General features: G+C 40.8%; 1 protein-coding gene across 1 annotated transcript; it reads left to right on the top strand.

Annotated features, from left to right (window-relative positions):
• Positions 1–6,468: 6,468 nt before the first annotated feature.
• On the top strand, positions 6,469–25,407 carry LOC122690109 (zinc finger protein 2 homolog). Its single transcript, XM_043897082.1, has 5 exons — positions 6,469–7,126; positions 10,084–10,293; positions 10,377–10,466; positions 14,590–14,717; positions 20,287–25,407. Exon 5 carries the CDS (start codon positions 20,967–20,969, stop codon positions 21,753–21,755), a length of 789 nt encoding a protein of 262 aa, XP_043753017.1. The 5' UTR covers positions 6,469–7,126; positions 10,084–10,293; positions 10,377–10,466; positions 14,590–14,717; positions 20,287–20,966; the 3' UTR covers positions 21,756–25,407.
• Positions 25,408–25,461: the final 54 nt, after the last annotated feature.

Here is a 25,461-nt window from a genome sequence, read left to right as displayed (position 1 = left end):
AGTAGCTGGATGCAGGAACATTTTGTGCAATTAGAATTAATTTCAGCAGTTTAAGGAAACAAGAACTGAACTTGTCTCTGTATTACACACTAGAATGAGAAATACAAAACTCTCCCTACGTTGTATGGTCTATTTCATAGTGCAGAATAGCTTCTCTACTTCTATCTCTCTTTCACTGCAGAGGCCAAATTAAATACTCTGTTCAGTTCCAGAGACAAGGACAAGATCTGGGATCTGATACTGGAGAACCAAGAGAAGTGATAATTTAGATTATTAACCAGGGCTTTAAAAAGAGCAATATGTTTTTAAAAATTGTTATAAATTTTATTGTTTCTCTTTTTGCTAATTTTTTTAGTTATTTGCCTCTTTAAAACCAACTCCACAGTGACATATAAGAGCTATATAAACAGCTCTTCATGCAATTACATACATGATTGTATAAGTTTAAGGTATACAGCAAAATAGTCTGATTTCCCTATATTGTGAAATGATTACCACAATATGTTTAACTAGCATCCATCATTTAAGATAGATAAGATAAAAAGAGAAATGGAAATAAGAGAATTTTTTTTCTTTTGATGAGAACTGCTTTATTTGGTAAAATAATTATTCTGTTCCACACTTACACTGAATTATCTTCACATACTTTTGAGAAAAGCTTGTTTACATCATAATATAATTAAGTCAATCATAAGTAAATATAATGCAATATCAAGTTCATTATATATTCACTCTGAGAGTAATTAATATTTATCTTTTCTTCTTAAGCTCTAATGTATTTTACATCTTTGTGTTCTATTGCTGAGGGTTCTATCAGATCTGGTTAACAGAGCCTGTAAAATATACAGTATTCAGAAGACATTGGGATTTATTTAATCTAAAGAATATTAACTTTGCTGTATTTCTGAGGGCATTTAGTGGGGAGGTATATTCTCTTTAATAAAAACCCTAAAGAAAGCAAAAGTAGATTATCAACCATCTGATAACTTCATATCTACCCTCAATATTTTGATGGCAATGTGTCATTAAACATGTACTTACAGAGTAGGTTTTCCCACATTCCCTATAGGTGGAAGGTTTCATCCATGAAGGTTTCATCCATAGAAAAAATGGCAATCAATTGACATGATGTTTACATAGAGATATTAGCATTTGGGGGCTTCCCAGGTGGCACTAGTGGTAAAGAATATGCCTAATAATGCAGTAAGTGTAAGAGACTTGGGTTTGATCCCTGGTGGGAAAAATCCCCTGGAAAAAGAAATGACAACCCAATCCAGTATTCTTGCCTCAACAATCCCATGGACAGAGGAGCCTGGGGGGCTACAGTCCATGGGGTTGCAAAGAGCTGAACGCAAATTAGCAACTAAACAACAACAAAATTTCAATGCATTTTGTATATTGTTTTTGTGTTCTGACATCTTGAAAATCATACCTTCCCTAGAATATTTTGTAGATCCTTTTGATTTTCTACATACTCCATTTCATTAAATTTCCTATTGGTGTTGTAACAAATTACCACAAACTAACTGCTTGAAAACAACACGGATTTATTCTCTTGAATTCTGGAGTCCAGAATTATAAAATGATTTAAAGCACTACCCAGGTAAGAATTGTTTTGTTTTGTTTTGTTTACTTTCATGGGTTTCAGAGGCCATGGCATCCTTTGACTCATGACTCTTTCAGTTAATTAATGATTTTGTGCAAATATCTCCTTATCATATCAGCATTTCGTAAACAAATTGTTTAAATTACAACACACTCTCACTCCATCATTGTACCCATACACTTTCATGGTACAAATCACCATCTTACCTTTTCTGAGACAATTTTTAATGTTTATTTTTGACCCCTCTGAGGCATGTGGCAATCTTAGTTCCCTGACAAAGAGTGGAAGCTATGTCCCCTGCATTGGAAGTGCAGAGTCTTAACCACTGGACCACCACAGGGAAGTCCCACCATCTTATTGCATTAATTATTGCGACCTACCAATATAAAATATGAGCTACATAAAGAAAGTGCATTGAGTTTGCTTCCTGATAGATGGTCCATGGTTGAAATCATTCTAGAGTGACAGAATAAATGAGTGTACTCTATCACTGCAAAGGAGGTTCTCATAAGTCAGTATATCAAATCGTCAAGTAAACCTATAATATCTGGGACTGCTGGGGCAGTCCAGTAGATAAGAATCCACACTTTCAACGCAGAGGGCATAGGTTGGATGGTCAGATCCCTGGTCAGGGAAGTAAGATCCCTTCAGGCATGACCAAACGAAAACACAACAACAAAATCCGAAACATGTAATATTTGTGGCAGCTGATTCCTTACTCTGGTAACATTTCAACCTATTTTTCTGAACATTTGTCATACATTCTCCTGCTTTACTTTTTTCACACATTGTGATTTTTAGGCAACGTGTGGTCGACATCCAACTCATCAATAAACGTATGTTTTCATGAAGCTTTCGCAAGCCACAATTTTTTAAGTTCTGGTTCTGAAAGGCTCCATTTCTCCATTATACTCCTATCAAAAAATAAAACCAGGGCTTCCTGGGTGGCTTAGCTGGTGAAGAATCCACCTGCAATGCAGGAGGCCTGGGTTGGGAAGGTTCCCCTGGAGAAGGGAAAGGCTACCCACTCCAGTATTAATTTTTTAGGGACTTCCCTGGTGGCTCAGACGGTAAAAAGTCTGCCTGCAGTGCAGGAGACCCGGGTTCAATCCCTGGGTCGGGAAGATCCTCTGGAGAAGGTAATGGCAACCCATTCCAGTATTCTTGCCTGGAAAATCCTATAGACGGAGGAGCCTGGCAGGCTATAGTCCATGGGGTCGCAAAGAGTCGGACACGACTGAGTGACTTCACTAAATAAAGTAGGAGGTTTATCATTCTCACTTAAAAGGAAGTCCAGAATGTGCTGGGTGGTGGGGGATGGATCCTCTGTCCTTTCTACTTCTATGACCATGAGCACTTAGTCTTCATGTTTCTTGCAGCAACATGACTTTTGTATGACTAAGAAGGGTGAATGCTAAGAGGCAAAACCCTTTTAATTTTTAGATTTTGTCTAATTTTTATGGAAACGAAAAATCTCATCTTTTTTCCAAATATAAGCTAGTTGTCTTAAACGACCACCATAATTTTAATAAGAAATGAGAATTTATGAATTTCATATTTCTACCTCAACAGAGAAAGGTAATGGGAAAAGCTGTCAGGAACAGATTTGTCAACTTTCTCTGATGTTTATCTTGAGAGTATAATATTCCATGTGCCACATGACCACTCTGCCCAATGAGGCAAATGAGAAGCTAAAATTAGTACCTCAGGGCTTTTCAACTTATAGATTTATTTCCTTTCTGCTCTGTCTGTGATAAGAAGTCCATGGAATTCTCCAGGCCAGAATACTGGGGTGGAATTGCACTTCTCTCACACACTAGCAAAGTCATGCTCAAAATTCTCCAAGCCAGGCTTCAACAGGATGTGAACCGTGAACTTCCAGATGTTCAAGCTGGATTTAGAAAAGGCAGAGGAACCAGAGATCAAATTGCCAACATCCGTTGGATCACTGAAAAAGCTAAAGAGTTCCAGAAAAACATCTAATTCTGCTTTATTGACTGTGCCAAAGCCTTTGTCTGTGTGGATCACAACAAACTGTAGAAAATTATTCAAGAAATGGGAATACCAGACCACCTGACCTGCCTCCTGAGACATCTGTATGCAGGTCAAAAGCAACAGTTAGAACTGGACATGGAACAACAGACTGGTTCCAAATCGGGAAAGGAGTAGTCAAGCCTGTATATTGTCACCCTGCTCATTTAACTTTTATGCAGAGTACATCATGAGAAATGCTGGACTGGATGAAGCACAAGCTGGAATCAAGATTGCCAGGAGAAATATCAATAACCTCAGATATGCAGATGACACAACCCTTATGGCAGAAAGTGAAGAAGAAATAAAGAGCCTCTTGGTGAAAGTGAAAGAGGAGAGTGAAAAAGTTGGCTTAAAACTCAACATTCAGAAAACTAAGATCATGGCATCTGGTCCCATCATTTCATGGCAAATAGATGGGGAAACAGTGGAAACAGTGATGGACTTTTATTTTTGGGGGGGCTCCCAAATCACTGCAGATGGTGACTGCTGTCACGAAATTAAAAGCTGCTTGCTCCTTGGAAGAAAAGTTATGACCAACCTAGACAAGATATTAAAAAGCAGAGACATTACTTTGCCAACAAAAGTCTGTCTAGTCAAAGGTATGGTTTTTATTTTTCCAGTAGTCATGTATGGATGTGAGAGTTGGACTATAAAGAAAGCTGAATGCCAAAGAATTGATGCTTTTGAACTGTGGTGTTGGAGAAGATTCTTGAGAATCCCTTGGACTGCAAGGAGATCCAAGCAGTCCATCCTAAATGAAATCAGTCCTGAATATTCATTGAAAGGTCTGATGCTGAGGCTGAAACTCCAATACTTTGGCCACCTAATGTGAAGAACTGACTCATTTGAAAAGACCCTGATACAGGGAAAGATTGAAGGCGGGGGGAGAAGGGGACAACAGAGGATGAGATGGTTGGATGGCATCACCAACTCAATGGAGATGAGTTTGAGTAAACTCCGGGAATTGGTGATGGGCCTGGCTTGCTGCAGTCCATGGAGTTGCAAAGAGTCAGAAACAACTGAGCGACTTCACTGAACATGCACCTGTATGTCCTCCCCTAATTTCTCAGGCTGTTTGCATCAAGGCAAGACCATGAGACCAATTTTGCTAAATAGCTTTGCATGGAAGTAGTTCATTACTCATCTGAATAGCAAAATCCACAATTCTTACCCATCACTGTGTCACACCCAGCATTTCCACTTTTACAAATACCCCGAAGACATTTGAAGCCATTTACCCACATAAACATCTTGTAAGAGATTTTTGATAGAAGTATTTTTTATAATAGCCAAAATGTGGAAAGAACCCAAAACTCCATCAAATGATGATGAGGTAAATGAAACTGTGGCATGTTACTACTTCTCAGTAGAAACGTATGAGGCACTGAGAAATTCCAACATGGATGGCACTATGAAAACATTATGTTAAGTGAAAAAAGGGAGAAATAAGACTTTCTTTTTTTCTTTCTTTTTTTTGGCCACACAGTGCAGCATTTTGGGATCTTAGTTCCCAGACCCAGTATGGAACCCATTCCCCAGGCAGTGGAAACTGGAGTCTTAACTACTAGATAGCCAGGGAAGTCCAAGGCCACATATTATATGACTTAATTTATATGAAATGTCCAGAGTAGCCATATCTATAGAGACAGAAAGTAGAGTAATGTTTGCTTGTGGCTACAGATAGAATGCAGAATAACTGCTGACAAAGGGTTTTTGTTTTTGTTTTTAGGGGGAAGCCTGGCGTGCTGTGGTTCATGGGGTCTCAAAGAGTCCGACACGAATGAGCAACTGAACTGAACTGATGTATGATGACATTATTGTGGTTGGACAATATTGGAAACATACTGAATCCTACTGTATGGTACACTTGGTAAAAGTGCATTTTATTGTATGCAAATTATGCAAGTAAAAAGTCTCACCTGATATCTCCATAATCTCCCCTCACCTTCCCCCAGGCAAAGGCAGTTTCATACGTTCATTCTCAGCTCCAACAGCTCCAAAGAGTGTGTTGTCAGGACACAGCCTTTTGACACAGAAAACTGGGTGCACTCGTGTCCCACACCTACTTCCCCAATCACACACCCAGGAGTGCCAGGGTAGGCCCCGGTCACAGCTGCAGGTTACGTACACTGTGGTACACAGGCCACTGGGCTCGCGATGTCACACCAGCTCCCTGACATGAGTTGCCTGACATGAGTTATCAGACAAAATTTGCCATAACCAATATGCATGCTCTTTTCTTGAAGTGAGGTCCCTACTTCCACAGAGGCATTTATCCATATGCCACAAGAGTTGTTTGCTAGTGCACCGGATGCCTCCTTGCTAAGCTGGAAAGGGCCATGTGATGACACTAAAGGTTCTTCTGCCAATGAGTTAAATGATCGTTGTGAAGCTGAAATTTCTTTGAAACGAGGAAAGATTCCTGATCACTTGTTTTCTAGCTCTGCCTCCAATCCATGGGCATAAAACTCTCCCTACAAAGGCAAAACCAGAATGACGTTATGTCTCCTCTGAGTTCTTGTAAGGCAACGCTTCAATGAAAGAGACATGACAATTCTCTTTGAGCAAATAGGATAGTGAATACAGCAGTAGCACTCTTGTCTACATATTCTCCAGCTATCAAGGCAATGAAGCTTTCCTCATAGCTCAGACGGTAAAGAATCTGCCTGTAATGCAGGAGACCAGGGTTAGATCCCTGGGTGGAGGAGATCCCCTCAAGAAGGGAATGGCAATCCACTCCAGTATTCTTGTCTGGAGTATCCCACGGACAGAGGAGCCTTGCGAACTACAGTCCATGGGGTCGCGGAGTCTGACACGACCCAGTGACTAACACACACACACATCAAGTCAATGAATTGTCCAGGCGTAGAAGTCATTTCCAAAACTTACACACATGGAAGTGTAACCTGTAAGTCCCTCACATAAGTGACAGCACTATGGATTCATTCAGTTGCACAGAGCAACCTTTTTGGCATCAGGGACCTGTTTCTTGGAAGACAATTTTTCATGGGGGCGGGGATGGGGAAAGTTGTGGTGATGGTGGTATGGTTTGGGGATGCCTCAAGCACATTACATTTATTGTGCACTTTATTTCTGGCCCACGGAGCTGTAAGCTGTTTTACCTTAAAACTGCTATAGGCAGTAACTTCTAAGCACCGTCAGCTTATTGAGAAGCACCTCCCGAACCGCCCCCTGCCCCGCCCTCTTTCCTGCGAACCAGACCGGAGCGCTCTCCTCGCCCCGCCCCGTCCTGCCCCTCGCCGGAAGCGCTCCGCCCGGCCTCCGACCCCGGAAGTCCTGCTTCTGACCCGGCGCCGGCGTTTTCTGAAAGGACCTGGAAGTGGAGCGCGAGGAGCGAAGGTCGTACAAGGAAGGGTAGATTTCTCCTTTCTAGTGAAATTCCGCGCTGCGAGGCCTGTCTTACTTCGTTCTTAGGGTCTTGTGAGTAACTGCGGATCCAAACTCCCCACTGCCGTCCCCACCCCGGTAAGTTCAGACGTAGCCGGGACTGGTCGCGGATTCTTTTCTCTCTCTCTTTGGATCATTTCTCTTTCGGTTTGTGAATTTGTCTGAGGCCAGTCGCTGTGACTCTGTTCGGTGCCTTTTCTGGGCTCCAAAGAGCTCCGGTATCACATTCTTTTATGTCTCAGCTCAGGAAAAAAAAAATTAGCTAAAGACAGAGAGATAGTAAGAAGTGATTTATTAGACGAGGATGCTTGGGAGGCTGACAAGGGCGCGGGAGAGGGGATGCCCCCCTGAGAATTTCCTGCGCTCGTTTTATAATCAAAGGAAAAATGAGGGGGAGAAGACTTGCTTTGTCTTTTCTGAATAGACATCATGCTTCCATCATCAGCTCCTCCTCCGGGTTGAGCAGGGGAGTTTTCTTGTTCCTACAAGGTGAAGCCAGATCCACAAATTACTGCTCTGTGTTCACAGAGCGTGTCCTAACTTACTGCGCTCACTGGGCAGGATGTGAGTTTCATGCCACCACTGTTTTACTGTTTGTTGGCATGTGTTGTGCTTCCATTGCGTGATTTTGTTGTTAAGCAAACCTGGTTGGTTTTGTGGTTAAGCAAACCTGCTTTCTTGTGTAGTCATTAACTTATAGGAGTCTCCCATATTTTTTCTATTGACAATCCTCTAGTGAGATTAACTATTTAATCACCTACATTGTATCTTTACTCTGTCCCTGTCAGCTGCCCTTGGCTTTTTTGCCTACCCAACATTTTCCTGCTTAAAACCTTCTACTGTTTCCCGCCTCCCTTGTAAAGTACTTGTCTGCAGGGGTGGGTTCCTGCCCCCGGCCAGCCTCGCCCTCTCAGCCCCTCTTATTAGTTGCCGTATTTCTAAATATAGGGGTGAAGGGAGGATCAGGAGAAGCAGAGACAGAGGGACTGAGAAAGGAATAGAAAAACTGAGTTGGAGAAAAGAATGAGGAAGAACAGATGGGAACATAGAGGATGGCTGAGGGACATGCAAAGGGATTTTTTAAAAAAATGAAATAGATTTAGCCTTGAAAATAGCAGGTAAATAAAAGAGAAGTAAGTTAACAAGCTGCTCTCCAGATGGGGAACGTGGGAAGAGGCTGCCGGATCAGCCATAGGACAGGGGGCATCAGTGGTGCTGCCCTTTGCACAGAGTCCCATAGTGGATAGAAAAGGTGGAAACTTGGCCTTCAGAGCAACTTAACTGCTGGGAGGGAATGAGGACAAAGGGTGACAAGAAGAGCAGAGGTAGAGAGAGAGCAGGAAAGAAGCATCCCTAGCTAAGGTGCGAGGGAGTGGAGAGGAAGGGAATTTAACTGCAAAAGATGAGGTGTGACCCAGAGGGTAGAGGGGGAGCAGAGGTGAGGGAAGAAGGAGGGTCAAGAAGGGAAGCAAGTCAAAAAAAAAAAAAGAAGGGAAGCAAGTTGCAAAGTGGAGCAGGACAGGTGTAAGGGAAGTAGAGAGAAGGGGAGAAATAGCAGGAGAGCCAGGGGAGCAAAACGAGGTGTACAGAGAAAGAGATTGGGAGCTAGATAAAGGGAATGAAATGGTAACACATGGTAGTGCAGGTAAAGGGGAAACTGGATCCAGACAGATGGTGGGCTGTTTGGATATGGATGATTTAGTTATGATATATTGATGTGTGACTTTTGTTGTTCAGTTGCTCAGTCGTGTCTGACTCTTGGAGAGCCCATGGACTGCAGCACGCCAGGCTTCCGTGTCCTTTGCCATCTCCCAGAGCTGGCTCAAACTCATGTCCGTTGGTCAGTGATGCCATCCAACCCTCTCATCCTCTGTTGTCCTCTTCTCCTCCTACCTTCAATCTTTCACAGCATCAGGGTCAAGACCCTGATGTGACTTTGGAATTTAGTAAATTTAAAACTTGTTCTTAAATTATGTAAATGAGGGTGAGAGTTGCAAAACTCCTGTCTACAAGGTTTGTTCATTTTGTAGTTATTTATATGAGAAAATGACTTCCATTTGCAGTCCTTGTTCAGCCAGGGTCTTGATTCACTTCAGTGTGGGTCGCCCCTGGGGTAGGGGACTGGGGAGAGGACACCTGGGGTAAGAAATTGCTGACTGTCTCTACATAGTGCCTTTTTAGTGGAATGTTTATTCAAAGTGTTCGTTTTTTCATAATGGAGTTGCTTTTTCTTTTTTGACTCTTAAAATTTTTTTCAAATTTATTTTTTGGCTGTGCTGAGCTTTATTTAAAGTTATTTTTTCCTTGCTGTGCACAGGCATTGTCTAGTTGTGGTAAGGGGGCTACTGTCTAGTTGCAGGGCCTGGGCTTCTGATTGCAGTGGTTTCTCTTGTTGCCCAGCACAGGTTCTAGGCGTGTGGACTCAGTAGTTGTGGTACACGGGCTTAGCTGCCCCTTGGGATGTGGAGTCCTCCCAAACCAGGGATCAAACCCCTGTCCCCTGCATTGTAGGGTGGATTCTTAACCAGTGGACCACCAGGGAAGTCCTTGATTATTTTTTATTTTTTTTAAATAAATAAATGCCCCACAGGGACATGTACATTGTTGGAGACATCTCTCTTTCCGTAGTCATTTTTGGAGATGACAGTGTTTGGTTTGGGTCCCTGAATGTGAAAGTGGTATGACTTGGAATCTAGCGGGCCCTTGGGTATCTTCTCACATATTTTTCTCTTCAGCATCAGTTATTAGGGCTTGGAGTGTTTTCTGTTATTGTATTGTTTGTAAGTTTGTTTGCACCCAGAAGGAAATTTACGAGTGCTAAGATTAAGATTGTAGAATTTTTTTTTTGAAATTAAATAATCACTCTTTATTCAAAATAAATAAGCCTTCTTACTTACAGGAAAATACGAAAGTAAACTTCTATCCTTCTGGCCTCTAAGAAACCACATTCAAGATTTCAGAATGTTTTCAGTAGGGGATATGTCCTGTTAGATGTGGGTCTGTGGACTGAAGCTGAGGGGGTCTGCTCTGCATAGGAATGGACCAAGGCCTGGTATGTGACCTGAAGGGGATCGTGGAGTTGGTTGGGCTGCCCACTGCTGCTGTGTACATGAGGCCTCACCAGAAGGGGAGCGAGATCTGATGGAAAGTGTGGGGAGAAACCCCGTGTTGGTCTCTGTGTGGGAGTTGACTGCCCTGAGTCTCTCCTGTGACAGTGAGCAGCGGAGGACTGTCTGTTCCACATGGTAAGCTTTCTCCTCTGTGGTTGTGACACAGAAAGGGGGGATGTTCATTCTAAGCCTTAAACAGCATGTTTTTAACTTTTAAGATTGACCTCTAAAGTCTCATGTTGCCTGAGGAAGACACACAGAAGATGAGGAAGAGGAAAGAAGAGAAGTCAGGCATGGCTCTTCCTCAGGTAAGGTCATACTCTCAGTGGATTCTCAGTCTGTCCTTCCTGAAATGCCCTTCTCTGGACTCGCTAATCGTGTCTGACTCTGAGGTGTCCTGTCTGACTCCTGTACATGCACACTCACCCGGGGCCTTCCCGCAGGGCCTGTGGTCTCCACTTAGATTCCGTGTCCCCATGACCCAGTGACCTGGCCCTTGTGAGGAGGCTCCCCTGGGCAGGGCTTCTTACCCACGGGTTGGAGATGGGGTCTCAGTGCTGTTGGGCAGCAGGGATTTCTTAGGGCCCATCTGGATGCCCTGTCTGCTCTCTGTCAACCAGGACGAAAGAAGCTACACACAGAGGTTGAGTGTTAATATGCACAAATGCCTGCTGAATTCTGAAAGAGACAAGTGAGGAAAAATTTGTTCTGATTTTTATAATATATTTGTAGGTAAATGAGTGCGTCACTGGCTTCAAAATCTTAATGATTGGGAATGGAATGGATACTTGAGAAATAGACATGAGTGATAGAGGTTGTTTTATTCCATCATTGATTTTAAAGTATGAAATCAACCTAAATCTATGAGAGTTGAAAATTCTTATTATCACTTTATATGACCTCCCCTTAGAGGTTTTCTGTTGATTGTGTCCTTTGACATCCCAATTTCTCTGATTGATGCAGGTTAAGTTCCAGCTTTATTGTGTTGTTGGTAGATACTCCGGTTTTAGCACCATTTGTTATTGAGACTGTCCTTTTTCTATTGTGTAGTCTCAGCACCCTCCTCAGTACCTTTTACATACATGCAAAGGATGATTTCTGAGTACTCAGTTTTGCTCCATTGGTTTATATATTTATGTTTATATCAGTACCCTACCATCTGGATTACTTGGTGGGTTTTTTGTTTTTCATTTTCATTTTTTGATGTGGACAGTTTTTAAAGTCTTTATTGAATTTGTTACAATACTGCTTCTGTTTTATGTTTTGGTTTTTTGGCTGCGAGGCATATGGGATCTTAACACCTTGACCAGGGATTGAACCTGCACCCCCCTACATTGGAAGGCGAAGTCCTTCCGCTGGACTGCCAGGGAAGTCCCCTAGATTACTTCGTAATACGTTTTGAAATATAGAAAAAGGACACCTCCATCTTTCTTCTTTTTCAAAAGTTTTTTGACAGTTTGCTTGAGATTCTTTATGAATTTTAGCATTTTTCTATTTCTGCCAAAATTGCCATGGGAACTTTGATAGCGATTCCACTGAATCCTAGAGTAGAATCCTAGATGCTGTTTTCCATAAGTGGGCTACTTACGTTTGTGGGCTTCCCTTGTGGTCAGTGGTCAGGAGTCCACTTGCCAATGCAGGAGACACAATGCAGGTTCGACCCCTGGGTCGGGCAGATCCCTTAGAGAAGGACTTGGCGACACACTCCCTGGAAAATCCCTGGACAGAGGATCCTGGAAGGCTCCAGTCCACAGGGTCAGAAAGAGTCAGACATGAATGAGTGAGTAAACACCACACCAGCATTTATGGTTTGTACAGTTAAGACCTTGTTTTCTAGGAAAAAAGATAATTTTAATCACTTTTCATTTTGGATAACTTTGATTTCTTTTTCTTGTCTAATTGCTCTGGCTAGGAGATTCAGTAGTTTGTTGAACAGTTGTGTGGAGTGTGTACATCCTTGTCCTCTTCTTGATTTGAGAGGAAAAGCTTTCATTCTTTCACCTTTGAGTATGATGTTAGGGGTATTCCTTTCATGTATAGGATTTATTATGTTGAGGTAGTTTACTGTTTCTCTTTTGTTGAGTGTTATATATGGGGAAATTGTTGAATTTTTCCACAGGAATTTTTTGCATCAACTGAGATGATAGTGTGCTTTTTTTGTTGTTTTATTCTGTTAAGTTGTTAATCATACTAATTGGTTTTTGTACCTTGAGTCATCCTTGCCTTATAGGAATAAAATCTAGTTGGTTATGATGTCAGATATTCTCTGGGTTGGGTATCAAAATCATGCTGGCCACATTGATTGAGTTTGGCAGTGTTTTCTCCTAACTCTGTGCAAGATATTTAGCAGGATTCAGTTTAGTTCAGTTGCTCAGTCATGTCTGACTCTTTGCGGCCTCTTGGACTGCAGCATGCCAGGCTTCCCTGTCCATCACCAACTCCTGGAGCTTACTCAAACTCATGTCCATCGAGTCAGTGATGCTGTCCAATTAGCAGGAGTAGTGGTAATCTTTTTTGTAAATGTTTGGTAGAATTATGCAGTATAGACACCTTTTCCTGAGTTTTTGAGATTCTTTATTACAACTGGAATCTCTAGTTATAATTCTGTTCAAATTTTTTATTTCTTTATGTTTCCAACTTAGTAGGTTTATGTTTCTACAAAATTATTCATATTTTATAGATTATATAATTTGTGGGGTTTTTTTTGTTCATAGGACTCCCTTTTAATCCTTTAAAAAAAAGATTTTTAATGTTGCAATCACTCCTCATGATTTCAAGAGTATATATCTTTTACAGTTGAAATTATATCTTCAATATATTCCCTGGCCTTGAGTTTTTCCTACACTATCACGTTAATGGTTTCATTAGTGGGAAGATTACTAACACTTTATGTGTATGTGTGTGTTTGTGTGGGTCCACATATGTAATGACCTTTCATGCCACTCTTTTTGAACTTCTTTCAAGTTTTCTCAGGGAGCCCTCTGTCAGTGTAATTGTAAAAATATTTATTGGTTTATTTGGCTACACTGGGTATTAGTTGCAGCATGTGAACTCTTAGTTGCAGCATGTGTGGTCTCGGTCCTCTAGCAGGTATGGAACCTAGGCCCCCTGCATTGCAAGAGTATAATCTTAGCCTCTGGACCACCGGGGAAGTCCCTATCAATGTACTTTTAATGCTCTATAACTAAGCTATTCTGTTTCTTAGCTTCAGTTCCAGAGCCCAACCTTCAAAGGTTCAGGTGCTTGCTGTGTTATTCCTTAACTTCTTGACCTGGAGCCTCAGGGTGTCTCTAACACAGATTTCTCCTCTGTAAAATGGGAACAGGTCTTTCCCTAATGACCTAATATGTTGATAACAAGTTCATGCCTATAAAGTACTTATTCAGAGTTATGTTCACATACTGGAAGTGTTCAAATACTTTGAGTCATTGCTGTTCTTATTATTATCATAATTGAAGGCTTTGACCTTTCTCTAAAACCATGGTGGACTTCATCATGTCTAAAGACACCATTCATACAGGAGCTCATCTAGATACTGAATAGCACTCACTGTTTGTTTATTTTTGGCTGCGCTGGGTCTTCATTGCTTTGCATGTGCTTTTCTCTAGTTGCGGTGAATGGGGGCTACTCTCTAATTGCAGTGCTTGAGCTTCTCACCATGGTGGTTTCTCTTATTGCAGAGCATGGGCTCTAGAGCACAGGCTCAACACTTGTGGCACACGGGCTTCGTTGCTTCTTGACATGTGGGGTCTTCCTGGAGCAGGGATTGAACCCATGTCCCCTGCATTGGCAGGTAGATTCTTAGCCACTGGACCACCAGCGAAGTCCTCAACTCAGCATTTAGAACGTAATATCTAACGCTTCTCCATAGACACCCCATTCTTGGATTTTATTTCTGTGTGTTTTCTAATTGTCCACAAAGATGAAAAATCTGTATTAATTGAAGGATATCATAATCTGTTAGAACAAGCATAAGAAATTATAATTAGAGACATATAATTTGCTCCTTAACATGGATCTTTGAGAATATTTACTTCAATAGAATCAGTCCTTACACTTACCTCTTCTTTTCATTTTTTAAAAGATGAGAAATATCCTCATGGCCACTTGGGTAAATATTTTTCTTTTGTTATTGAGGTGTAGTTAATTGACAGTGTTGTATTAGCTTCAAGTATACAGCAAAGTGATTCAACTGTATGTATATTTCAAGTGTACAGCAAAATGACTCAGCTATATATGTATTCTTTTTTAGATTCTTTTCCATTGTAGGCTATTTCAAGATAGTGAGTATAGTTCCTTGTGCAATTCAGTAGGCCCTTGTTTATCTGTTTTATATATATTAATAGTAGCATGTGTATGTTAATCCCAAACTCCTAATTTATCTGAGCTTCCTCTCCAACCACCGTGATCCCCTAAAATTTTTTGTTTCAGGAACAGTTGACTTTCAAGGATGTGGCCAGGAGATTTCTCTCCTGAAGAGTAGGAATGCCTGGACCCTGCTCAGAGGGCCTTGTACAGGGACGTGATGGTGGAGACCTACAGGAACCTGCTCTCCCTGGGTGAGGATGACTTCTGTGTAGAAGTTGGGATCTGCCCTTTTGTGTTGTACATTTTCCCCTGTGGACCTCTTGAACTCAAACATGATGGAGCATCACGAGTTTAAACTGACCCTCTTTTCAGATGATAATGTCCATTTCATGTTACATCAAAGGTCGAGGTTGTTCCAGAGCTTAATTATGTATAAAGCCCAATGGCAAACTTTTAAAAAATGTCTGATTTCCTGCTTTCTTCCCTTTGCTTCTGATTCAGTACTTTTTGGAAGAGTGTTAGATATGTACAATACACTGTTCCCTATGCATTTGTAATTTTGGTGGTGCTGGGTCTTTGTTGCTGCCCGGCTTTTCTCTAGTTGAGGGGCACAGGCTTCTCGTTGAGGTGGCTTCTCTTGTTGCTGAGCTGGGGCTCCAGTGCATGGGCTTCAGTAGTTGCATTCCCAGGCTCTAGAGCACAGGCTCAGTAGTTGTGGCACACAGGCTTAGCTGCTGCTCAGCCTATGGCATCATTCCAGATCAGGGATCCTACCCGTGTCTCCTGCATTAGCAGGCAGATTCTTTACCACTGAGCCACCAGGGAAGCCCTCCCCTGTGCACATAGAAGGAGGCAAACGGATAAATTTGTGAAATATTTTTCCAGACCCAGCTGTCATGCCCTTATTACTCAGCTGAACAAAGAACAAACACAGCACTTTACGTTTCTTTGTTTTTGATAAAGCAGGAATTTCTATTTCTGACCTGAACATTATCTCCATGTTAGAGCTAGAGAAAGAGCCCAGGACTGTGATATCTGGTGTGAAAATAGCAAAAAACCAAATGGGTGGAATGTATCAAAAGTACGAATTAGAGACATGTTCTCAGGGCTGAGAGGAAGCCACAGCCTTTATAGAGTCTGGGAACCTCTTGTCAGAGTAGAGAGTTCTTTGGGAAAACCAAAGTGTATTTATTGGAAACTCTCAGAGGAAATTTTTCTGCTCCCCTGCTTATCACTTGATGTCATTCATCATGTTAAATGTTTTCTTTCACCCTCCAATGGTGCCACAGTTCCTACAGAGAGAAAGCAGGGTCTTTGTCAAGATCCACAACAGTCACCATCTGGCTTCTGTGAACCGGTCTTTGCTTGACTTTGAGGAGCATAATGGGGGTTGTGTTATCAGGGTCTCTTGCCCCTTCATCTCGTCTTCTGGTCTTGATTCCCCTGGATGCCCAGTTCTTAGTCCATATGGATCAGAGCTGATACCTCTGCTGAACTTCTGAGTTTGATCAGAGTAGCTCTACTTGGAAGATGTAATCAAAGCATGGGATGGGGAAGGAGGTGGCAGCCCACTCCAGTATTCTTGCCTGGGAAATCCCATGGACAGTGGAGCTTACCGGGCTATAGTCCATGGGGGTCGCAGAAAAGTCGGACACGACTGAGCAACTAAACAACAGTAACATGGATTTGTCAGTCTCTGTTATGTGAGTACTGTAAGAAACTAGCTAATTAAAAGCATTATTTGTGATTAAAAAAAAATGGGAAAACATTGGCTGTCATATGACTCCATCTGGTACCTCAGAGTCTCCATGGAGCTGTATCCATCCCCGTCTCCTAATTTAGATCCCTCAGCCATTTCTTGCGCTCTGCTTCTGCCATGCCCTTCAGGGTTGTGTGTACCATGGAGATGGATTGGGTCTTCTCTATTGTTTCTTAAGAAAACTAAGGTGATGGACAGAGAGATCCTCTTTTTGATCCCCAGTTCTGCATGGGGGACATGTATGAATCTTTCTGGCTCTTAACTTGGCATCTGAGGGGCAAGCAGATAGTTCCCTCTCAATGTCGTAGGGTATCTGACTACCATAGCTTGTAAATTTTTAGCTCTTGTACTGCATTGCCTAGTCTGGGAATGTGTACACTTCCTGATTTTTTATTTTCCTAAGATTGTACAATTTTGCTTCTTAAATGTGCTTTTGAATTATGTAGACCTACAATGGCAACCCACTCCAGTACTCTTGCCTGGAAAATCCCATGGACAGAGGAGCCTGGTAGGCTGCAGTCCATGGGATCGCTAGGAGTCGGACACGACTGAAGCGACTTGGCAGCAGCAAAGACTAAAGGTTTTTCCAGTTTCCTTGCTGTGATAATCCTCCTGTAGTTTACAGACAACGTTTGGTATACTCTCTGTGGACTGGGTTTACTGGGTAACGCAGTTATTTTGTGGAGAACGCTGCCCTTCCCCAATACAGTGATCCTGAGACCACTGTGGAACTTCAGTAGGCTGTATGCACTGTGCTTAGTCCTCAGTCCTGTCCGACTCTTGGTGAACTCATGGATTGTAGCCCGCCAGGCTCCTCTGTCCATGGGGATTTTACAGGCAAGAATACTGGAGTGGGTTGCCAATGCCCTCCTCCACGGGATCTTCCCAACCCAGGAATTGAACCCAGGTTTCCCACATTGCTGGCGGATTCTTTACACAAGAGTTTTTTGGGTTTGTTTTTTTTTTTCCTGTTGGTTCTATCATGTGTCACTGGTCTCTGGAAACTGGAGTAAGTCTTGGAGTGTCAAACTGCTGACTTTGTTCTTTTCAAGCTTGTTTTGCTATTTTTTGTCTACTGAGAATAGTAGCATGGACACATCTGTCTGTTTCTTTAAGAAATGAATGCCATTGGGATTTCACTGGCGATTATTTTGAATCTGTTGATCACTTTGGCTAGTATTGGCATCTTGACAGTGTTGATTTCCAATCCACGGGCTTGGGATATCTTAGCATTTATTGTGTCTTTTTTTTTTTTGGCATTTTCTACATAATCAGATTGGGTTTAGTGGTAAAGAATCAGTCTGCCAATGCAGGAGACATAAGAGACACGAGGGGAAGGTCTCCTGGAGTAGGGCATGGCAACCCACTCCAGTATTCTTGCCTGGAGAATCCCATGGACAGAGGAGCCTGGTAGACTATAGTCCATAGGGTCGCACAGAGTTGGACACAACTTAAGTGACTTAACGGGCTCGCTCACACGCACATAATTAGATCATGTCAGTTGTCAATAGATAATTTCGCTTCCTTTGCTCTTAGGAGGCCTATTATCTCTTTTTATGTCTATGTATTCTTGCTGGAACTTTCAGGTATATGTTTTTAGAAATATTGAGAGACTGTGTCCTTGTTCCTTATCTTAGCAGAAAAGCTTTCAGTCTTTTCCATTGAGTCTGATGAGGGCTCTGAGGAAATGCTCTGTAGAAGCCTGGCTTTCAGCCATCTTGTACCTTCTTCTAACAAAGAACATACATCAGACCTGATGAGACTGAACCCAAGTATGTGTGTTGGTCACTTGGTGAGACCAAACAAACTGAAACCTTGGAGTCTGGAGCAGAGAAAGGTTTATTAGTTGAGGTCAGACCAGGCAGGAAAATAGGAGACCCAGGCTTGTCTCAAATTCACCTTGCTGGCTGGCCAGGGTGTAAGATTTTTAAAAGAGAGAGGGGAGTGGAGTGTCTGTGATCCCAGCTTCTCCATAAGATCTCAGCTGCTGACTTTGGCAGCATGTTGTGAGTTTCTTTAGGATTATTCTGTGTGTGCCTGTAAGAAAGTTCCTAAATCTCGATCTTGTGATTCCTTCTTTCTAAGAGGGAGCAAAGGCATTAGCTGAGATATATCATTATTTACTTAGAGTCAGTGGTTAAAAATTTCACTTCTCAGGACTTCCCTGGTGGTTCAGTGTTTGGGAATCTGCCTTCCAATGCAGGAGACTTGGGTTCGATCCCTGGTTGGGGAACTAAGATCCCACATGCCTGGAGGCAACAAAGCCACATCCTGCAACTAGAGAGCCAGAAATTGAGAGCCTACACACTGCAAAGTAAGATCCGATAAAACCAAAATTAAATATTAAAATAATCATTAAAAAAAAGAATTTCAGTTCTCAGTTGACCTTATGGGTGTCATCAATTTTTACGTCTTTTTGGATCCAGCTGTTTGACGCCACAGTTAGGGGTTGTAAATCAAGGTATCAGTTTAAGCTATCCATCGTGGAAAAGATTATGCTGCACTTGCTTTTCCTTTGTCTCTGCCTTCCCTCACTTCCCTAATAGTTACTGCTTGAATCTCCTCTTTGGATCTCAGGTAAAGTCTAGGTGACTAAGCCTTTTTCTATGAACCAGAAACTGTGTACCTGGCAGGGCCCCCCAGGGCCTTGCTCAGTTTCAGCCCCCTCCCTCTTTTGATTCTCCTCAATCTTAAGGGGAATTGGTGTGAAAAAGAAAGAGAATAACATATTCTGTAAACAGGTTAATCAAACTCAACAAGAGAACTCAAGTATAGGGGGTCTCAGTTTCAAAATGACAATCTTTTTCCTACTCTACTGTTGATGTGATTTTTTTGTATCTGCGTATCTGTGTACAGAAGAAATGCATCCATCTTCTTTTTTAAAAACTTAAATATTGGTTGCCCTGGCTCCAACTAATTATTTGTTAGCTGCTGGCAGAGAAGGGGCTTCTCTTTGTTGCGGTGCATGGACTTCTCATTGCCATGGCTTCTCTTATCAGGAAGCACGGGCCCTAGGTGCTTGGCTTCAGTAATCGTGGTACGTGGGCCCAGTAGTTGTGGCGCAGGAACTTAGTTGCTCCGTGGCATGTAGATTCTTCCCAAACCAGGGATCGAATTTGCGTCCCATGCATTGGCAGCCATATTCTTATCCACTGCATCACCAGGAAAGCTCCTGTTGCAGGTTGTTGATATCCCTTTGTCTTTATTATATTTTGTGTGCTTTTCTTTTGCAATTTTTCTCAGCATTTTGTCTGAACCTGGTTTAAAAATTTACAAAATGCTCAGTCCTTATTACATACACTTAGAGCAAATAACATAAATAATTTGAAGGATACTGCCTAAGTAGGGCATCCTCGATTTATTGGTTGTTTGCTGTCTGGACAATATTTTTTATATTAATTCTTAATTGTGATATCCAGACAATAGTCTTTTGGCATGTATTATGTAATACAGCTGACATGCATTATTTGTTCATGTTGTAAAATGCCTTTTATTTATGGGTACATAGCTTTATAGTAAATGTTTAGAAAAATATTTTTCCTTAAAAGCAGTTTTATTATATTCTTTATATTCTCTATCATGTATTAATTTTTCAATTCTAAACAGCCCATTAAATTATTTATTAGATCACCTTGTTTGGACTATTTAGCATTACAGTGTATTATCCATTTTTTAGCATTTTTTCTATAGTAAGTATGCAGAGTATATCAGTAATATAATTTTTTTTCTCCTCAATTATGGGACAGCAGTATGTTTAATGTTAATTGGTCTGTACTTTGGGGTCATGGTGAAAAAATACCCTTTCTTTGATAGCTGATTTCCAATGTGAGTGTTTTTGACATAGGGTTTATAAAACAAGGCTACCTTAAAATTAACTTGAATTATATGTTATTTAGTAAAGAATTCTGTTCCTTTAGTGTTTCTAAAAGTTTTAAGATCATTGTTAGGAACTTTCATAACTCTGATGGGTATCAGTATTACTTTTGGTGTAACACATACTCAACATGAAAGAGTTGTTGCATTCTAATGAATAGGATACTGTGGTTCTTTATATCTTGTAGATATCTCACCCATACATGTGATTAAGCAATTAGAGCTAAAATCGAACAGTGACACAAGAAAAGTACTTCAAACAGTGTTGCTGAGAAGACCCAAAAGTCTTGAAATCAAACATTTTTACCTCAGGGAAATGCAGGAAAATATGAATGACTTTGAGTCTCAGCAGAGATGTGATGAAAGAAATTATAAAGGAATGCCTGTGACCAATAACAGAAGTCTCACCGATGGAAGACATTGCTGTTGTCAAAGGGATGTCAGAATCAAGCCTGTTGAAAATTGGCTTGGTTTAAACTTTCAGGATGAACTCCACATAATAAGAAGTGAAGGGGAAATGAATGGATTTGATGACCCTGACAAGAAAATCAACAGTAGTGTCCCATTTTCACCACTTCATATAATTTCTCCTAGAGTTCAAACCAGTGTTTCTAACACAGATGAAAAATGACTTTATGCATTCCTCAGTCCTGACACAGGACCAGAAAGCACACAGCAAAAGACCTTACAAATGTAGCAAGTGTAACAAAACCTTCCTCAATAGCTCAAACCTCACCAGACATCACACAGTCCACACAGGAGCAAAAATATTTAAATGTGATTTATGTGACAAAGTCTTTAGTCGAAATGCAAGACTTATAAATCATGGGAGAACTCACAGTGGAGAGAAACCTTACAAATGTAATGAATGTGGAAAAGGCATCAGAAAATTCATACAGGAAAGAAGTTCTGTGAATGTGATCTCTGCAACAAAATCTTCAGTAATAATTCAAGCCTTGCAACTCATCGGAGAGTTCATACTGGGGAGAAACCTTATAAATGTAATGAGTGTGGCAAAGCTTTTAGTCTGTTTGCAACCCTTGCACGGCATCATAGAGTTCATACTGGAGAGAAACCTTACCAGTGTAATGAGTGTGGAAAAATCTTTAGTCACCACTCTAACCTCATCAGACATCAGAAAATTCATACCAGAAAGAAGTTATATGAATGTGATATGTGTAGCGAGGTCTTCAGTCGAAATAAAAACCTTGCAATTCATCAGAAGGTTCATACTGGAGATAAACCCTATAAGTGTAATGAGTGTGACAGGAGGTTTAGTGACAGTTCACATCTTGCAAGTCATCAGAGAACTCATACTGGAGAGAAACCTTACAAATGTAATGAGTGTGGCAAAGTTTTCACTATACGTGCAACTCTTGGAAGACACCAGAGAGTTCATATTGCAAAGAAACCTAACAAATGTAATGAATGTGGCCAGATCTTTACTCAAAAATCAAGCCTTACACGTCATCAACAAATTCATTCTGGAATGAAACCTTTCAAATGTAGTGATTGTGGCAAAGCCTTCCGTCAAAATTCACACCTTACAAGTCATGGGAGAGTACATTTTGTAAAGAAACCTTTCAACTACATTGAGTGTGCAAAATCCTTTACTCAAGTCTCAGCCCTTACTACATACAAGAAAATCCAGACATGAGAGAAACCATATAAATATCATATATATTGGAAAGTCTTCAGAATTAAAAATTCACACCTTACAGTTCTTTGGAGAACTGTTACTGGAGAGAAACCATACAAGTATCTTTAAGTCTGGCAAAGCTTTTGTGCATTCGGTCTGACCATCATATATGGAAGGAATGGAAGGAAACCTTACAAATGTCATAATGGAAGGAAGTGTCATATGGAAGGAATGTCATTAATGTCATAATGGAAGGAAACCTTACAAATGTCATGACTGTCTCAGTGTGTTTAGTCAAAGTTTATACCTCATGACCCCCCAAATTACTCATACTAGAGAGAGACTTAATAAATGTAATGAAAGTTTTTCAGTGTCCTTTCAAGCCTAACTCATGAGATGGTCCATACTGATGAGAGACCTTGAAAATACGGTGATGTGGCAGTGCATTTAGCATGTGTTCACATCCTAAAGTTCATGAGAAAATTCATACTGGATAGAAACTAGGTAGATGTACTTTGTGTAGTCAGGCCTTCAGAAAATGAATTTGTTCTGGAAAGAATCCTCACAAGTATCATGAATGTGAGAAATGTATGCTCGGGGCTCACATCTCACCAGAATTTAGGTAATAAATCAGTGGACAAAACATGAAAGAAAGGGATAAATTTTGCAAATCTTTTATGTTGTGCCCTAAACTCAGGGCACAATACAATGAGGAGACTTAACCTGACAGTACAGTGGTTAAGACTCCATGGTTCCACTGTGGTGGGGGCGGGGGGGGAGGTAGAGCTCAAGTTTGAACCCTTGTCGGGGAACTCAGATCCCACATGCCTCAGGGTGTGGCTGAGAAATAAATTTTTTAAATTGAATTTTTAAAAATTGCAAAAAAAAAATTACAGTGAATATGGCAAAGTTTCAAATTATTGGTTCTTTGTCACTAGATATCAGAATCTTTATTCCTGGAGAAAACAGAAATGTAACGTATGTGGCAGAGGTTTTACCCAAAGATCACAAATAAGGGGACATACTGAAGCGTTTGCTCCCAAATTCTGTGGGTCTGGCAAAACCTTTACCTTGAGTTCAAATATTAGGCAATAGCAGAGAGTCTGTCATGAAGAGAAGACACGTAAATGTAGACCAGGAGCTTTATCCAGGCCTCATAGTGCACGAAGCTTCAGAATACATGTTTTTGAGAAATACTAAGAGTCGGACATGACTGAGCGACTGAACTGAACTGATACTAAATAATGTGTGTACTAATTCTTGTAATTGAAGATCCCAGCTGTGGAACATAGAGGTATCATGTTGGAGAAGATGCTTTCCAGTGTTATGAATCTGTAAAGATTTTCATCAAGTGCCCTCGCCTTTGGTGTAATGAGATAATTCATATAAGTCAAAGTATACAGATATTCTGAACATGGAACCACTTTTAAGAAACAGTGCATTCTCAGGGAACATCATAAGATTCATATTTGGGAAATATGTGATAAATTTGGGTAACTTTTTGAGCACTTCTTACAATACACCACACATCAAATAATACATATTAGGAATAAATAACCCTAATAAATAAGGACAACTATGGTCCATATTAATCTGAGATATTACATACTACAGAATTATTACAAGTCACAGCATGTTAAAACTTAATGACATAATGTATACATGAGAGTAAGGACATATGTGGAAATGGCCCATTATCTTCAGTGTGGTGGTGGTTTAGTCGCTAAGTCGTGTTTGACTCTTGCAACTCCATGGACTATATAGCCTGCTGAACTCCTCTGTCCATGGAATTCTCCAGGCAAGAATATTGGAGTGGGTGGCCATTTCCTTCTCCAGGGGATCTTTCTGACTCAGGAATCGAACCCGGGTCTCCTGCATTGCAGGCAGATTCTTTACCGACTGAGCTATAAGGGAAGCCCTATCTTCAGTGTATACATATTAGTTTTGAGTTTTCTTGAAAAGGCTACATTACAGTTTATGCCATTCAACATGAAGTTTGAAGTCTATTGATCTTACACCTTCAATATAGACCTTTGAAGATGGTCTCTGGACAGGAGTCAGTAAGATGAAGGGGCAGACTCCATTAGGTGTGGTTCCTTCAGCTTCATGTTACCTGGAAAAATGAGGACCCTGAATTATACAATAGTGTGTGAATTATGCTTAGCAGCAGATAATAATGTAAGACGAGGGCATGATTACTCATCATGCTTATTGCATCATGCTCATTGTGTTCAGGGTGCCTTTCTGTAGATAGTTCACAGTGGGTTATGGGACAGAATCCTCCACCTACTGGCCTTGAACAGAGCATGCAGGGCATTAAGGGACTGGGCTCTTCATGGGGGAAAAATGACAGGTCACTAGGGACTGATTATCTGGTAGAAATAATGCAGAGGAAAACTTGGTCATATTTTCCATTGGATGGTTATAACTGTTGTATGTTTAATGAGTTATTTTTGGAGATTGAACAGAGCAGTTATCTTCACAGGAAAATATATGCATTAGAATATTGCTTGTATGAGTATGATCCACATTTAACTGCTGCAGTTACATTTGCTTCTGTGTAATTTAAAGTGTTTCATATGTCTCCTACTGTAATTAATAAATTTAGTTACTTTGTCAACCCTCGATGAATCTTGTTGCTTCCACCAACACTTTTTTCCTGTCTCTAACTTTACAAGTAGAGAAGTTAGCAATGCGCCATTAGGTTCTCAGGATTGAAAGAATCTGTAGTAATTTCTTTCAAATATGGAATCAAACAGGGTACCATTTGAGGATTAAATACTCAATTTGTACTTGCATTATTCTTTCCACTCTGTTCCAAGCTATTCAGATGGGCATAATGAAAACATCATAACTGTATATTTCAGACTCTTGACTTCTATTAATGTGCAAAAATTTAACAGTAAATTTAAAAAATTGATTTTATTGAATGACTTATCAGTTTGGCAGCATCCCTTATAGTAAATTAAGAGATTCTCTAAGGAGCTGTGTCCTGCTTCACCAAAACAACCGTTCTACAGACTTTCTGCCTCTACCTCTTCAGAACAGGTCCTGGAAGCTGTCTCTGAGTCCTTGTTCCCTTGGCTGTAGTCCTCATTCTGCCTGAAATGAAACAACTCACAACTCTTGGTTTGTGTGTTTTTTAAAGTCGACAGAATCATAAACAGAAAATTTTTTTTAATTTTTTTATTGAATCTATATGGGATGATGGATGCTTACTGACTTAATGATAACTATTTCAATATATGAAAGAACATTATGCTGTACACCTAAATCTCATACAGTGATGTATGTCAAGTTCATCTCAATAACACTGGGAGGAAAAGTTTTCAAAGGCAAAACACTTTGGAGAAAAAAGAATGAACAGTGCAATTTAGAGCAGTTTTGTTTGTTTGTTTGTTTTTAGCGTGTCTTATTCTCTTTAAAGCAATGGTTAGTGTCGGAAATTATCACACGGCTTAGTCCTTAACTCAGACTCCAGGATTAGTCCCTGAGTGCCTGGAACTGACAGTGTGTTGTCATTCAGCCTCATTCATCCTGACTGAATGAGGAATAGAAAGGAAAAACTGTTCTCTAGGGTAGAATTCTACCCAGGGAGCATTTTGTATTTCTCATTCTAGTTTTTATTATCGAGGCAAATCCAGTTCTTCGTTCCTTTAACTGCCTAAATTGATTCTACTTGCAGGAAAGTTCCAGGAGCCAGCTAGCATCCCTCAGCAACCAC

The sequence above is a fragment of the Cervus elaphus genome, chromosome 4 (genome assembly GCF_910594005.1).
Source record: "Cervus elaphus chromosome 4, mCerEla1.1, whole genome shotgun sequence".
Classification (NCBI taxonomy): Eukaryota; Metazoa; Chordata; class Mammalia; order Artiodactyla; family Cervidae; genus Cervus; species Cervus elaphus.
Note: the sequence above shows the minus strand (reverse complement) of the source record. Positions and strands in the feature narration are given on the sequence as shown.